The sequence below is a fragment of the Strix uralensis genome, chromosome 4 (assembly GCF_047716275.1).
Source record: "Strix uralensis isolate ZFMK-TIS-50842 chromosome 4, bStrUra1, whole genome shotgun sequence".
NCBI classification, from domain to species: Eukaryota; Metazoa; Chordata; class Aves; order Strigiformes; family Strigidae; genus Strix; species Strix uralensis.
Window position 1 is genome coordinate 107,544,441 of NC_133975.1, and position 16,659 is coordinate 107,561,099.

General features: G+C 40.5%; 1 protein-coding gene across 10 annotated transcripts in view; it reads left to right on the forward strand.

The window, feature by feature from the left end:
* TTLL5 (tubulin tyrosine ligase like 5) overlaps positions 1–16,659 on the forward strand; it is a 143,154-nt gene that overhangs the window by 53,930 nt on the left and 72,565 nt on the right. For 6 of the 10 annotated variants that reach the window (XM_074868436.1, XM_074868437.1, XM_074868439.1 and 3 more), the window contains 6 exons: positions 64–210; positions 2,503–2,603; positions 6,145–6,278; positions 6,889–7,002; positions 7,357–7,767; positions 9,184–9,374. In XM_074868436.1, coding sequence (XP_074724537.1) covers positions 64–210; positions 2,503–2,603; positions 6,145–6,278; positions 6,889–7,002; positions 7,357–7,767; positions 9,184–9,374 — 1,098 coding nt within the window. The remainder of the gene's footprint in view (positions 1–63; positions 211–2,502; positions 2,604–6,144; positions 6,279–6,888; positions 7,003–7,356; positions 7,768–9,183; positions 9,375–16,659) is intronic. The other 4 variants (XR_012628920.1, XM_074868445.1, XM_074868444.1 and 1 more) reach the window with 2 other exon arrangements.

Consider the following 16,659-nt stretch of genomic DNA (forward strand, 5'->3'; position numbering starts at 1 on the left):
CTGTTCTCTTCTCCCCACATCTTGCAGCTGGTCTATCATTAACTCCATCTCTCTTGCTTGCAGGAGCTTGTGGTACGCTTTCTGAAGCGAGCTGCCAGCAATCTTCAGCAGTCCTTGAGGATGCTGCTCCCTAGCCGTCGTTTAGGACTAAATGATCGTCGTCGGATCCTGGCTCACCAGCTGGGCGAGTTCATAATCTGTTATAACAAGGTGAATAATTTTTTTCATGATTCTTCTTTTGGTAGCTCTTTTGGTTTCTTTTCTCTTCTTATAAAGTATCTTCTGTTGACTGCTGTCATAGTCAAGACAGCAGGCTGGTTTAAAGGCTCTGTTCTGTAATTTACGTGGTTTGTTTGCAGTTGCGCATCCAGTAATGGTAGTTTATCTATGCAAATTGTAAGATAGACAACAGTATTACTACATTATTTACACAGTCTGGTAATCATGTGCATAGAAGTAAAAGAAGTGTTGAAATGAAGTGGAATTTAACTGACAGTTTGCTTTTTCTTTGGCTTGTCTTCAATTCTAGTTCTTTGTAATGGTTCTTTCCATTTCTCCCTATTTTTATGATGCTTTTTTAGAGGTAATTTTTTAATGCAGAACAGTATGAAATACATATTTTACCATTTGTTTAGTATACTAACATACTGAGGGACTGCTACCTATCTGTAGTATGGGACTCTGCATGCTCAGTGACAAGGAGAAGTAGGTCCCAATTTAAATAATTTTCACCTGTTTAGTTGTAGAATATGCTGTTCCTAGCATAGTGGTTTCTTGCTAATCCTTGTTTTGCAAGAACAGCTTCCCCTTTCCTTTGCCCCCTAGCATTTCTTTAGTGTTAGACAAGGGTAGTTTAAATTTTTCTTTCAGAGGCTGCTGTGCACACAGACCTCCAAGCTCCTACTTGTTAGCAGAGGATGTTCACTTACATTACCTTCTCAAAACTGACATCTGGTAACTTGATCTGTCAAAGCAAGGTTGGTATTGAACCAAATCTGTTCCAGAGAGTGCCTTGTATGTCTAATGCTCACTGAATTCCTGTGTTAGGAGTAACCACAAAACACTCGGGTGGCTCTGTGGTGAGCGAAGAACGCAGCTGCTTTGGATATAATTTCCACTCAAATTGTATTCAAACATCAGGATTTTCTGCTAACTCTTGAGTAAATTCACAAAATAAAGCCGTGTAACTGGTAATAAAGCAGTGCATAAACATATTTTCTCAGTTAAAAAAAGTGAGAACAGATCACTTAAGGTTTTAGGATGTACACGTTCAAGCCATTGAGAGGCTCTTAGGCTATGAGGCTTTTTGATGTCTGATTCCAACATATAGATTTCTTTCATTGACTTGTAACTTCACATTTAGTAGAGGACTCCTACTAGCCATTATGTATCTTCTGTAATGATACAGAAGAAAAAATACTGCTTCCAGCAAACTAAGTAAAACAGATCACGTATTGTCCAGACTTTTACTTCAATAATGAATGGTAGAGACTTGCCCCAGAGTGGCTTTTTCTTCCCACTCTTGAATTATCTTTCAGAAGATGTATGCGACCCTTTTGCCTGGGAATGCTCAGAGTACCAGTAGGAAGCAGTTGAAGTGGAGGTCAAGTCTAGTCAGATAAAGCTTGTATGCCGGTATTGGTATTTCAGACAGGCCTGTAGAGGTTTTTTTATTAACAAAATCGTTTCTATCAATACAACCTCTTGTGTCAACAAGTTCTACTGGTGTAAAATAGAAACATCATTTATATCTGAGAGCTTGTTCCCATTCTCACACAAAAAAAGCTTACCATCTTTTATTCCAGTATATTTCAGTGCATAAATCCATATTTGCCACAGACTGTACTGTTTTACTTTCTTTGCTTTTGCTGGAGCAGTGTATTTTTGGTATGTAGATAAGCCCTCGGCAATTTGCTGCATGACAAGAGAAATTAACTCAAGAGGAGAACTCCTAGTTTACAGTAGGAAATGTGGATGCCTTCAGCAGACCTCCTTGGTTGAGTTTCTTTAACATAATTTTCTATTTTTGTCCTCCTTTCTTCCTGAATATCTCTGTTTGGGACAGATGCTCAAATAAAAGCTATTTTGACGAACTCTGCAGTTGTGACAGAAACAGCAGAAGTACAAAGGGGACCTAATATCTGTTATGAATGTTTGTTTTTTTTCCCCTCCATTCTTCCTTATGTCCCAGCAAAGAGTATATTTGAAGGAGCAGCACATATTTGTGAATACTTGACGTCTTCTCAGCAAATCAATTCTAGTAAGTTATGTCAGGTGGAGGAATGAGGAGTTTAGTGTAAGCTTGGCATGCTGTCTCTGGGGCTCTCTCTGTTTATCCACTGTGTTGCACATAGTGAAATACTTATAATTTGGCACTTTGGAGTTGATGTTCTTTTTTATTAGATCCCATGGAATTGTTTTTTGTCTACTCTGAGCTGTAGTTATGCCATGGAACATAAAGTAACTACATAGAGACACTTACTCATAACTGCTTATTAACAGGAAACGGAGCAGATGGTTCAGAAGAGATCAAAAAAGAAACAGGAAGAGGACGAAGAGGGAGTGAATCCTGAAGGTTTTCAGAACTTTATTACTACAGCAAGGTAGGAATGGATTTTATTCCCTTTGATAAAGGATTTCCCAACCCAGAAGGTGATGGAATTGTTCTAAAGATGATCTAATTGATCTAAAGGCCTCTAGATACGTTTATTGACTGTAGCTCCTGCTCTTGCTGGAGGACAGAGAACTTGTCTTTTCTCTTTTCTCTCTTCCAGCAACCAAACACTTGTAGCATCAGCATCTGGTGCATAGTGAAGGCATACAATAGATGTTTTGACTATTAAGTAGATTCCCAAAGGCAGCAGTGGTTGCCCTGGTCTGTGTAAATTTCAAACTGATGCTGGTGAGTTAATGGTCTCATTTTCTGTGATGCTGGAGCAAATGTGGCAGTACTTTGTAAGAAGAATGAAACTAGAGCTGCTTTTCAGATGGCCTTAAGCTGCTGTGGTTGAACAGTAGTTGTGGCTCTGGCTCTCAAGTTTCTGGTCTCAGAAACAAATCTCATGCTTGCTGCCTCTCTTCAGGAACTCTCCAGGTTCTTTTTGAGATGAGGAAGGAAGGGAGTTAGACTCCCTGTCTTCATCCTAGCCTCTTATTTGGCTTGCTAAGGCAGTTCAGTGCAAGCAGTTACTTTCACAGTGAAAAAGCAACATCTGCTAACTGTGCATGCTCTGAACTTTATCTGTCTTAAACTTACAAGAGTCTGGTAGGAAACGTATTTTGAAAATAGGTAAATACTCTTTAAGGCCTGTAGCATTGTATGCAAAACAATGGTATTATAGCTATCTGACTATGGAGAGGTCTGAAATTATTCAGTGAACTGGAATTACGCCCTCAAAGTCTCTTATTCTTGAGCACAAAAACCAATTCCTTTTGACTCCTTTATTTGACTCATATATGACATGCCTATATGGGCAAGGACCCCTGTCAACATCTGGACAGGTAGAGTTCACCTGCCTTCTTAATGCCCTTCTATCTTCTCTGGGAAGCTTGACTGTCACTGCTTCTTTTTCATTATCAATTATGGAACTGTTTTTCTTTTTTCTCTGTTTGGATAGCTCTCTTAGTGACTGATTTAGAAGTGGGTGATAGCTGAGGCTCCTTAACTAAGTTCAGGAGGTTTCACAGTCTCTGATGCTACATTCTCATGAAAACAATGGATTTTACATTTTGCTAATATGATTGATGGAGTCATTACTGCAACAGATTTACAGGCTCCAAGGAAAATCTCGCTGCTTCTCGGATAGAGTTCTGTAAAAGAATGATATGTGTGACTACCATATACCATAGCATCTACTCCTGTCAACAGAAATGCAGATTACATGAGCCCATGGCATGCTCTTGGTTCTCTGACATCTCTGGCTACTAAAATGACTGTTCCCTCCTAGGGCAGGTCATTTTGCTTTCTGCTAGAAATGCTAGGAGAGAGCTGTTTGGGGCAGAACTGCATACTTGTCTGTTTCCATGTGTTGTGGTTTAATCCCAGCTGGTAACCTAAGCACCACACCAGTGCTCGCTCACTCCCCCCCCCCAGTGGGATGGGGAAGAGAATTGGAAGAGTAAAAATGAGAAAACTCATGGGTTAAGATAAAGGCAGTTTAACAGGTAAAGCAAAAGCCGTGCCCACAAGCAAAGCAAAACAAGAAATTCGTTCATCGCTTCCCATCGGCAGGCAGGCATTCAGCCATCTCCAGGAAAGCAGGGCTCCATCATGCGTAACGGTTACTTGGGAAGAAAAACGCCATCACTCAGAACATCCCCCACTTCCTTCTCCTTCCCCCAGCTTTATATGCTGAGCATGACATCACATGGTCTGGGATATCCCTTTGGTCAGTTGGGGTCAGCTGTCCCGGTTGTGTCCCCTCCCAGCTTCTTGTGCACCCCCAGCCTCCTCGCTGGTGGGGTGGTGTGAGAATCAGAAAAGGCCTTGGCTCTGTGTAAGCACTGCTCAGCAATAGCTAAAACATCCCTGTATCATCAACACTGTTTCCAGCACAAATCCAAAACATAGCCCGGTATGAGCTACTATGAACAAAATTAACTCTACCCTGGCCAAAACCATCATACCGTGTTATTGGCTACCATGCCATCATGGCTTGATGCACAGTCTAGGCTGGGGCTGGAAATTTTTGCTGGACCATCTGCCTGAATGATAAAGAACAGCAAAAGCCAGTTTGCCAATGATCAGACAATTTCTAGCAATGATATTTCTGCTTCTCATGAAGTATCAGGTGTGTTTGAAAACTCTGATATCTGACACTACTTTGCACTGTGCTTGAAGCTTAAATCAGTGAGCTAGTCATTTGGGGCCAAGCAAAGGGGATAGATTTCCACTTTGAGTGTTTGTTCTGAAGTACAGTGAATGCAACACAGGAGAAAATAGGTAATAAGTGTTGTCACTTAATAATTGGGATTGTCTCATTGACTCTCTAACTTTGGTGTCACATGGATGGCATTGTGTTTAGTTATACATGTGCTACAAGCATTGCTTCTAAACATTCTCAGTGCAATGTAAAAGTATATACTTACGCTGGTAAATTCACTTAAAAGCGTAAAATAACTTTCCACCACCACCAACTTTTCATTCTTACGTTTCCTCTTCACCTCTGTTCTCGCTGGCTTGGGAGAAAACGTGAACTTTACAGCATGCCCTGGAGGTCCAAATTCCAGCTTTAGACATTGCTTTTACCAAAGCTCAGGCTAGCTAGGACCAGTACAAGTGTGATATGCGGAGGACATATTGAAGGATTATAATTTCTGCTATATAAATTTATATTCCTGTGTTATGTTTTCTTGTAGTGTTACTGGCACTATACTTCTTGCTTTTGGTGTTTGCTCTGCCCTATACCCACTTTCTAATGCCGAAGCAACACTATAAAGCAAAAGGAAAGCATGTTAGATATCAAAACAATTAGAATTAGAGCTTGCGCAAGCTCTAATATGAATGGCCAAGTAACTGATACTGGTTTGGGACCAATAGACACTTGGGACATTGGGACAGTTAACTCTCTTCTTGTAAAGAAAACAAGAAATGTATGCAAGTTTTGTGAGGTTCACAAAAATATTGAGTGTTCTGTTTGTCCTGCAGTTTTGGCTAATTAACAAGCTCTTCCCTCCTCTTCCCTCTTCTCCCCCCACTGCTGAACTGAAACTACTGATGATGACTATGAAACAGAGGCTGAGCTGAGTTCTCATGAACAAGGTAGCTGCTTGTTCTAGAGAGCACCTGGGGAAGATTCACAAATTTAGCTGTGGACTGAATCTCTGTTGTTAAGCTGATCTCCCCAGAAATGTGTCTGGAGTTTCCACTTGCTCTTTATTTACCCTGGGAAAGCTCCTGAATGCCTTGGATTTTCTACCTTATAGGAAAATGTCATTTCAGTGGGAATCTCAGGTTTAAGCAAGGCATGTTCCTTTCTTTCTGCTTTTACCCTGCAGAACTGAGAAAATCATTAGCTTGTCTGGCCTCACCTTTTTTCCCACTCCCCTCTTCAGTCTCCTTATCATTTCTTGTCTTTGATTGTTACATGAATGCAGAAAAGCTTAGAATCCTCACTTATGTCCATTCTTCTCTTTTTATTGTAGTGAAAGTGACCTGGAGGAAGTGCTGACATTTTACACGCACAAAAACAAGTCAGCAAGTGTCTTCCTAGGAACAAACTCCACAAGCACAAAACCCAGCAACACCAGTAACCAGTCAGAGAAACAGCCTCAAGGAGGTAAGTTTTGCAGACAGTTCTGAGATGATGTTGTCCAGACAAATCCAGTTTAACTTCAGTCTGTGGAAAGAGAACAACCCCTCCAGAACGTTATTGAGGTTTCTGGAGGTTGTGTATCTTTTTTTTAACTGACTCTATATGTGAAGACTAAGACTAGAGTAACTGCACTCCTTATCTTCTTTGCCTGAAGTGAAAACGGGATAAATCTGCAGTAGCATTTATAAGGAATTAGATGACTGAAATGAGAATGTGCAAACTGAAGGCACTGAGATTTGTAATGAATAGAGAATCCTGAAATGAATGTAAGGGATGAGAGAAATCAAGGCCTGTTAAATTGTGCTGCCTACAGTTAGCATACCTATTGGAGGGCAGAGTCTGGATATTTGAGCCTAATTAGGCATTCAGTGGAAGGAAGTGCAGTGCCAGCCATACATATCCAGTAGTCCATGCTACTGTACATGACAGCACAATTGTGATCAATAGAGTTGCATGCTCTACAGTAAATCTTAGCAAGAAAGTCCATTGTAACAAGGTTTAAATTCTGCAGTTCTGTTTTAATGATATTACAGTTTGCATTGTTCTACTTCCTAACTCCTTGATTTTGTTATAGAACATCCTGAGGTGGTGAAAAAAATAAAAGGTGATCAGCCCAAAAGTTCAGTTGCAGATCTGCCTGCAGAAGGAGCATTAAAAGGCTATAAACCCAAAGAAGTTAAATCAACCTGTAAGTAGAACTCGCTTAAATCGTTATCAAGAAAAAAATAATGAATGCATATACTGAGGAATTCAAATGCCCAATTTTGGGGAAGATTCTTCAGGTTTTTCTTTTTAAACCCAAGAGAAGATACTGTAGATTGAGCATTATGAAAAGTTAGCTGTTCTTCTGTGGGGGAAGATCTAGAGATGGCAAGATTTGAAAGAGGTTATTCATCATGTAGAGCCTCTTGTCTTTGCTGGTAGATGAGGTCATTCTGGCTTCAGGGTGTCTTGAGTAGAGGCGTCTTTGGTGTATTGATATTATCCGAAGGACCTGAAAAGCAGCTTTTTCTCATGAAGTGTGCTCATTATCTTTGTGTAGTTCCAGAAGGACCTACCTTCTCCTTAAATGCTGAAGTGAAATTACCTCAGTGCGGCCTTCCTAGTGCTTCTTCCTCTGTTTCTGGTGCCACATTCCAGAGAAGTACCAGTTCCTGGATACCATCTCAGCCTGCAGCCTCTGAAAATTCACAGGTGCCTGGTCACCATTCATTGCTGGCTGCTCCAGTTGGTCCCAGCCTGGTTCAGTCCCCATCCCCACTACCTTCCTTGCAGAACACAGCTCCTGATGGCTCTTCTGTCTTCACAAACCCAGTGCTCGGTGAGGCTTCTAGCCTTGCAGGGCTACATCGTTGTCGTTCTGCTAGCTACACCATTGGCCCATTCTCATCTTTTCAGAGAGCTGCTCAGATCTACAGCCAAAGGTTGTCCCGACCATCCTCTGCAAAAGTAGGTGAGTGTTTTGGGATGCTTAATAACCTGCTAGTTGGGTAGAGAGATAGTGTAATCTCTGTTCTGGAGTAGGTAGAAATCTTACCTTTCCAGAATTATGAGTCTTGTTAAACGGTGCTAAATTTCTCACAGAAAAGTGGAGTGCGGGAAGCAGCCCTTGTTTGCTAAAGGTGGCCTTTTATTGAGCGGATGAACAGGGAATCATAGAATCATTTATGTTGGAAAAGACCCTTAAGATCATTGAGTCCAACTGTTAACCTAACATTGCCAAGTCCACCACTAAACCATGTCTCTAGGCACTACATCTACACATCTTTTAAATACCTTCAGGGATGGTGACTCAACCACCTCCCTGGGCAGCCTGTTCCAATGTTTGACAATCCTTTTTGTGAAGACATTTTCCTAATATCCAATCTAAACCTCCCCTGGTGCAACTTGATGCCATTTCCTCTTGTCCTATCACTTGTTACCTGGGAGACTGACACCCACCTTGCTATAATCTTTCATGTAGTTGTAGAGAGTGATAAGGTCTCCCCTCAGCCTTGAACTTTGAACTCAGCCTTTGAACTTGTTTGTAAAGAACTGGAAAATGAAGTATTGTATATTTTCACTTGATTGTATTACTGATCTTGTTTATCTTTAGTGATTTTAATGTAGTTTTGGCTAGCAGAAGTCCCGTCTCAGTCTATGTGCTGTTCTTAGTTCTGTGTTTCTCTGTCATGCAGAGAAATCCTTTAACGAAACCTCATAATTGTTGAATACTTAAAGGTGTGTCAAGACCTCCAAAAAAGAAAGATCTGAGTGAATCATTACTGTATCTCATTCACTGGGACCTTTCAGCACTGCCACATCCAAGAGTATGTTAAGAACAACATCTAGAGATGTCTCATTTACCATGCTGGGGGTAGAAGAAACTAGGACTTTATGGATGCAGATTGTAATCTATTAGGAAAGTTTTGGGAACCACACACAGGCCAAAGCTGTGGTCTTGATAATTTTTTTTTTTTTTTAAATGATGGTATACATTTGCTTTAGGTTGTATGTCAGGGTCAGCACATGTTCACTAGGGTTGCTTATATATATTGACAATCTTTCTAGCATTAAAATATATCTGACTTCCCAACTGAGTAGCTTATTTAAAGGGATCCACTTGTTTTTAAGAAAAAACATTACAGATTTAACTTAAGTAACAGCCAATATTCTCTGGAATTGTGTGCCATGGGATACTTTATGATAAAGGGACTCCAGGTTTGGAATTGGCAAAAGCTTATATAGGTAATACCCATGCAGAACAGAAGGCTGTATTCTCCCTAGAATCTGTAGAAAGTATCATACCTGCTTTCGTATCTCTGTGATCAGCAGGCTGAGAGAGTCTGACATACTACTCACTAAGCATATCCAAATGTTTGTTTGGTAGGTTTGTGCCATCATAGTCCAAGTGGGCAGCATGTGGGCTCAGCCAGAATGCACAAAGATGCAGAAGATACTTCTTACCCAGGCAAACATTATAGCCCCAATATGGTAGCAGCAGAACTGCAGCAGCTGGCAGAAAAGCAAGCAGCCTATCAATATTCCCCACCAAGCCACATCAGTCTCCTTACACAGCAGGTATGTGAGCAGTAAAGCTAGAGTTGTGTGACGACAGAAGAGTGTCACAGGCTTCTGTGTCAGCACTGGGCTGGAATGAGACATGCTGGAAGGAGTAAATCTCATGAAAATCGATTTCTGTCATATTGTTGTTTTGAAGTGTTTACAGCGACCAGAATTTTGATTTTCTGTGAGATGACAAGAATGTTGCTAAGGTCCTTTTATAGAAGAAAGCAAGACTGGGCAGAGGATTGGAAAATATGTTGTAAAAAACTACATCCATGCTTAGTCTTATTAAACAGTAAACCCAAGTCTTCTCAGATTTCTGCTTCCATGTGATTTGCTTCCTCATTGTGTCATCACAGTGCTGGGAATAGAAGTCTGCAGAATGGGTTCTGATGTAAATTTGGTATTCCAGTAACATTGTAAAGACATAATGAAGTATTTACTAGCATAAGATATGATAATCCTTTTGCTAAACATGGTATATGTGAAATTTACATTGGCTTCTGGTAGAATTCCACTTAGTTTCATATTTCTTTTTGAGTTGTTACGTCCTAAATGGCTACACTCGTAGTCATTTTTTTCTTTATAATATGCTATAGTTGTGTTCATCAGAGGTGTTCAAGTTGGACACTTCTCAGTTAATTAAGCTAGCAGCTGGAGGTTCTCCATGATAGGTGCTTTGACTTGCTTCTTTACTACTTTACTTGCTAGGGACAAACAGTTTAAATATCTTTGCTCTGATACTTTGATTTTGGAAGTATTTTTTTAACAGTGATGTTTTGCTATGTTTTCTGAGGCATGTTTAATAGTTGCAATAGCTGCTGCTATTTGCTTCTTTCAATTTTATTGTTATATGTTTGGATTTTGAATATCTGGTTAGATGACTGGCAGTATGTCTTTTTCAAAAGGTGGGGTGCATTTGTAACTCTAGGAAGCTGAATAGATTTTTGGACTCTTCTACATCTAGTTCAAGGTTTTGATTCAGTCTGGGCAATTCCAAAACTAACACAGGCACTCTGGTCTTTGCAGATAGGTCTTGAACTTTAAAGGGTAAGTCACAAAAACAAAGCACCTTCTTGTTGATGGACTCAGCAGAGAATGTAAGCACTGAATATACCAGTGGTGCTGAGGCTTGATCTTGCATCAGGCCAGACCTTACTTAGAGAATTTGATCTTTCAAAGCCTGAAGTGATATGGAGACCATCAGGAGAAGCTTGTTTGCTTATCTAATAATAATCAGAGCTGTCAGTCTGGTTCTCTTAATGAAATCAGAATTCAGTTTTTTTAAGCTGAACTTTGTCAGTAAACTGTTCAAAAAATTTGGTAGTGAAACGTTTTCATTCAGGAAATCCTGATTTGTTGGAAGCTAAATATGTGATGGAAACTGCCTCCTTGGATAAAACTTAGTATCTACACAAATATTTAGGAAAAAATTGAAATGCATCTATTTCATTTCAGTCTTTTCAGAAAAGAACTTTAAAAAATAAATTTGTAGACTTTCTCCCTAAAACCACTCATTTCCCACTCGGCTCCAACTGTTGTGGTTTCTTAGGTCTGTCTAGAGAACCCAGGTTGTTCTCTTGCCGCCATTAGATGATTTTTAAACTTCTGAATTCCTACCATGGCTAGTTACTGCTAGTTAAATTAGGAAGTATGAAAGGGGGAATCCAGAGAGGAATTCACAAAGATCTACATGGGAATGGCAGTGTAGCTTCCTGAGCGTAGCTGTGTTGGGTGACAGGGGAGCATACTCTGGTAATCGTAGATGGTGGAGGCTGAAACCTGTTTACCCATGAGTTAGTCAGCCATGCATAGATCTACTGAAGTCTGAAAGTGGCTGTGAAGTGCAGCAGTAGCTCTGGAAATGTGTTGGTAGTGATAAATGTGTCTGCATTGCTTTTTGCTTCTGTGTTCTCCCAAGATACTTTTCCACTGAAGAGGTGGGAAATGTATAGAAGGAGAATGAAGGTGCTAATTGCCGCCTTTGTGACAAGCCAACAATGAAGACCTCAGCTCTTAGCAGACAATGTAGATTTTCAGAGTGACCTTGATATATTTTGTATTTGGCTACACAGTGTTTGTATAGGCTTTGCTTCTGTAGTGAAATATAGAAACATGGTTTGGGTTGTGTTTTAGTAGTCTTCTGTCATCATGAAAAAGATCCACATAGAAAGGGATTCAAAAATCAATGAAAAGTTTAGAGCTGGAGCTCTATCTGACACTGAATTTCCTTCCTGAGCCTGCGTCCATTCAGTTCTAGACATCTGCTCTCTACTGAGATTCTCCAGGCCATGTTTCTGCAATAATCCCTTTAGAGAGATGAAATCTGAAGCTTCCTCAGTATAAAAATTTGGGTGGTTTAGTTGAGGACAGTTTTTCTTTTAAGGCAATCTGATTCTTCAGTACTGAATTTATGGCACATAGCATAATAGTCTCAGTTTAGAAATTGCTGACTAAGCTGACTTTGACCTGTTTAGGCAATTGCTTGACAGGATCCCTTAGGAGATGGTCCTGAAGGGTGTAGGGGTCTAGGAAGGCTGGACACTTTCTAAGAAGGAAGTCTTAATGGCACAGGAGCAGATGGTCCCCAGGTGCTGTAAGAGAAGCTGGCAGCAGAGAAGACCACCCTGGATAAACAGGGAGCTTTGGCTGCAACTCAGGGAGAAAAGGAGAGTTTACAGCTTTTGGAAGAAGGGACTAGCCACTCACAATGATTACAAAGATGCTGTGAGGCTATGCAGGGGGGGGAATCAGGAGGTCTAAAGTCCAGCTAGAAATTAATCTGGCATCAGCAATCAAGGACAACAAGAAATGTTTCTATAAGTATGTGAGCAGCAAAAGGAAGACCAGGGAGAACCTCCATCCCCTGCTAGATGCAGGAGGAAACACGTCACGAGTGATGAGGAAAAGGCTGAGGTGCTTAATGCCTTCTTTGCCTCAGTCTTTAATAACAAGACTAGTTGTACTGAGGGAATCCAGCCTCCTCAGCCAGAAGACAGAGACTGGGAGAACGATGCCCCCCACAATCCAGGAGAAGATAGTCAGTGACCTACTGCATCACATAGACATACACAAGTCTATGGGACCGGATGGGATACACCCGAGGGTGCTGAAGGAGCTGGCTGGGGTGCTCGCCAAGCCGCTTTCCATCATTTACCAGCAGTCCTGGCTGACCGGGGAGGTCCTGACAAATTGGAAATTGGCCAATGTGACGCCCATATATAAGAAGGGTCGGAAGGATGATCCAGGAAATTACAGGCCTGTCAGCTTGACATCGGTGCCCGGGAAGCTGATGGAGCTGCTCATCCTGGGTACCATCATATAACACATGCAGGACAACCAGATGATGTGTGCCTTTGAGGATCCAGCATTAAAGTGATAATTTCATTGCTGAGTAGGATAATAAGGAGGTATCCGAGCTCAAAAGGTCATAAGAAAACAAGTAAGAAAGAGAAAGCCCCTGTTCAGATTCCCCGAGTTTCAACTAAATTAGTCTTGAAGATAGTACATTCTTACCTGTTTTGTGAAAAATGTTAGGTGCATGAAAGTGCAAGGCCCATGAGAGTGTTTTAGTTGAGGGCTAAAAGCAGGTGGAGTTCAACATATCTGTTCTGTCCAGCCTGCTGCCTAGCCAGTCAGAATGCATATATTAATTAGCAGTGAACAGGCTTCTAATTTGGAACTAGCTGCAACATGTGCTGCTTCTTGCTTGTAAGGTAGGGGGACATAGGGAGGAAAGATCTTGAAGATATCATAGGTAGCAGACTTGTGAATGATGTCGTTATTGGCCAGGGAGACAGACAGGGATGCCATAGGAAATCAGATTTTCTTAAAAATGCTATTGATAGATTAATTTGTTTATTCAGTGGGGATATAGTCTAAGTCTGTAGCAACAAATTTTGAAGGATATGGGCATTAGAGATATTAAATAATTTCTTTTGCATTATTTTTCACTGTGGTAGATACAGAAGAGATGTATTTTCCTTCCAGGTAATGAAGTTAAGCTCCTAGGAGAAAAGATAGGCAAAAAAATGTTTTGTGTGACTTGTATGGCTGGATGGCTTACGTTTAGGAGTTCAGAAACACAACAGTGAAGTGACAAAATTTCTACCGAAAGGTGTGGTCAGTGGTACAGCTGTTATGGAGGACAGAAAGGCAACAGAAGTGCTTATCTGTAATAAGGACCCTAAAGTTTCCTGTAAATCAAAGCAGTCAGTCTTGCTCCACTAGCAGGTATATATAAAACTGAAATAAAATGGAATTTTAATTCACCCAGATAAACATAATTCAGACCAAAAAAGACCCCCAAACACCCAACCCATGTCTTGATCTATTAGAATTCTTTGAACCGAGAAAAATAGCATCTAGTGGAACTGGTTCTTGTTGTTCAAACTTTCAAAAAAGTTTTTGACAAGCTTTCAGCAAGGACTGTTAAGCAAGCCAGGTATCTGTAGGGTGGAGGGTAGAGTTTTGTTATAGATCAAAACCAGACAGAAAGCAAACAAAAAAATAACTAGCCAGTTTGCTATACAGCAAGTGGTAACTGAATACGCGGAATACAGAATACACATGATGGAGTGTAAAATTTAAAGATTTGAAGGGAGGAGGTTCATAATGACTGGCATATTATTAACTGAAGAATGAATATAAAAGCAAGTTATTGCAAGGTAATACGGGGTGTGAATTTACAGTAGATTAACTACTCTATAGTGTTCATCCATGTGAACACATGCTTGTGCAGCTCATGTTTACTACATGAGGTAACTTCTTTTTACCTTCAGTATAATGTGGGCTACAAGTGTCTAGGTTTTCAATTACTGTGAAGTTACATGTGTGCTCTAAACCCTACCTCCTGGTAATTTGTCAGTACCTTTGTATTCTTTTGTTGATTATTATGAGAAAAGCTAAGAGAAATTTAACAACTGCATTAACTGGGCAAGATTATGACAGAAGTAGTTCAGTGTTTACAAATAACTGATTACATGGCAAGCAATAATTTTAATCACTTAAAGTAATAAGCTTTGAATTAATAATTTAGGGAAGAAAAAATGAGTTTTGTTCTGGAAAGCTCAGTGGAGATGCCTGTTCAAAGTCAAGTGGTAAAACCAACAAACAAAAATGATTAGCATGTTTAAGGAACACGATAGGAAATAGCATGTAATTATGTAAGCATCAATTACATGCCCTCCCTTGAAATACTGTCTTCAGTTTTAGTTGCTATTCCTAAAGTGAATTCAGGAAAAACAACTGGGATTCACAGAGGAGTGACTTCAACAATTAACTGCAAAATGCATTTTTAATGAGGAAGTGAAAATATTGTTTGTTTGTTTAGGGAGGAGATAGGTATGAAGGAATTAAACAGAACAGCAGATGACAAGGTAAATAAAGTTGATTTTGTGATTCATGTTTCTCGTAATAAGAAGGGGATATTCAGTTTAGTAGAAAGACATCAGAGTGAAAACTGATAATAAAAGTGAATAGTTATTGTCACAGAATATAGTTACCTTTTGAAACATCCTGCAACAAGATACCATTAAGGCAGAAAGCCTAACAGACCATGGTTACCTCAGATGGAATAATGAACATTTTGCAAATGATAGATGCCTAGGTTTTAACATACATAAATAACAAGTTAATTTTCCTTATCAATAAGATGGTTCAGTTAGATGCACAGAAACTAAAATTTTTTCCATCTTCTGAAGTGTTTCAGGCAGGATAACAAATTTGCTGGGCCATTCCTCTGAACTGACCTTTTGTCTTTAATACTGAGGAACATGTGCTATGCTGCTGCTTCCATATTTGACTTTTTCTTTGCTACATTGTTTTACTGTAGTCAAGCTAAATATTTCCTTTATGATGAGAGTACTGACACTTGTGAGGAAATCAGTATTTGAAATTAGCAATTTCCCTAGTTACGGCATGCAAATGATTGCTAATTATTTTTACAGAGTGATGATGTCTTTGTCAGTATGTGTAGTGGTTCACCTGCAGTGTTGTCACTGTGTTAGTGATACTCGATTCAATTTTTCAATTGTCCTGAAATTTTCTTGTTCAGTTTGCCCATCGCTTAGCATGAGCCTAAGATAGTAACAGTACTATTAGAGAATCAAGGCAGATACCTTGGTGGTGAGCTGGGGAATGAAGCCTGAAGATGCAGTTCAGTAAGTCCCTTTCATTGTATAGGAACTTAATTGCCTTTCTTGCCTTCATTTGTGATATAGGGACCTTACTGGCTACCGTGTTACTTCTGGACAGCTGAACTGAGAGGGTTTTTTTGTCTGTACCTACTGTTAGCCTTTGGCCTTCCCTGATGGATAGGTGGATGAAGGCTGTGACCAAAATGATCCAGACTTCTTTTCCCTCTGCTGTGTTCCTTACCAGGCATTAATCCTAAAGGCTTTATTTCACGTGTGTTTAGCATGAAATATTTCTGTGTGCTTGTATTGTGGGACTTTCAATGGGGAGGACATTGAAATGCACAGCATGTGTGTAGATCCAGAGCCAGGTGGCTGGATCCTGGATATGTATGTTTTTTTCCTTTGTGAATAGCATGCTACTTCTCTCTGAAATATGCTGTAAGGTAAAAAGGTTTTCTTCTGCAGTGCTGGATCTGTGTGAGGTCCCTATCACTGGCTGGTGTGGGGGGCTGCAGTTGATATCTACCAGGCTGTAGTTATTAATGCTAGTGAACTGAAGAATGTGTTGAGTTGGCCAGCTTCACCAAGAGGAGGAGGAAGAGGAGGAGGGGAAGCCTGGTGGGAGCTCTGCCCCTCTCTGTGAGGGAGAGTGTGAGATTTCAGGACCCAGCTATCATTAGGAATAGCTCCAATTCTTCTAGGCAGCCAGGGAGTTTAATCATAGGGATAACATCAGACCACCCAGGCAAGGGCTATACTGAGCTGTCTCCATCTCTGCTCCGTAGCCAGTCAGTGCCCAGGATCCAGCAGCCAGGATTCCTGCAAACATGCTGACAGATCCATAGGAGGATGGGCACTTTCCTCATTCTACATTTTTAATTTGGACAGAAGGTGGAAATTAGCAAGAAGCAGATGAGTTTACTAAACCTTAGGACAGGGGAAAGGGAGTGAGGAAAAATTGGAATGGGCACTTTACAGTGCCTGAGAGTGACCTTGTGGGAATAATATGCCACAGGAATCCCAAAATAGCAAGCTTAAGCTTAACATCAGCTACAACAATATTTGAACTCACACCACTCCTCAGTTACACGGTGTGGTACCCTGGCCTGTCTTGTCCTCAGAAGAGGAAAAGTGCCACAAAGCAAACTGCCAGTGTGCCAGAA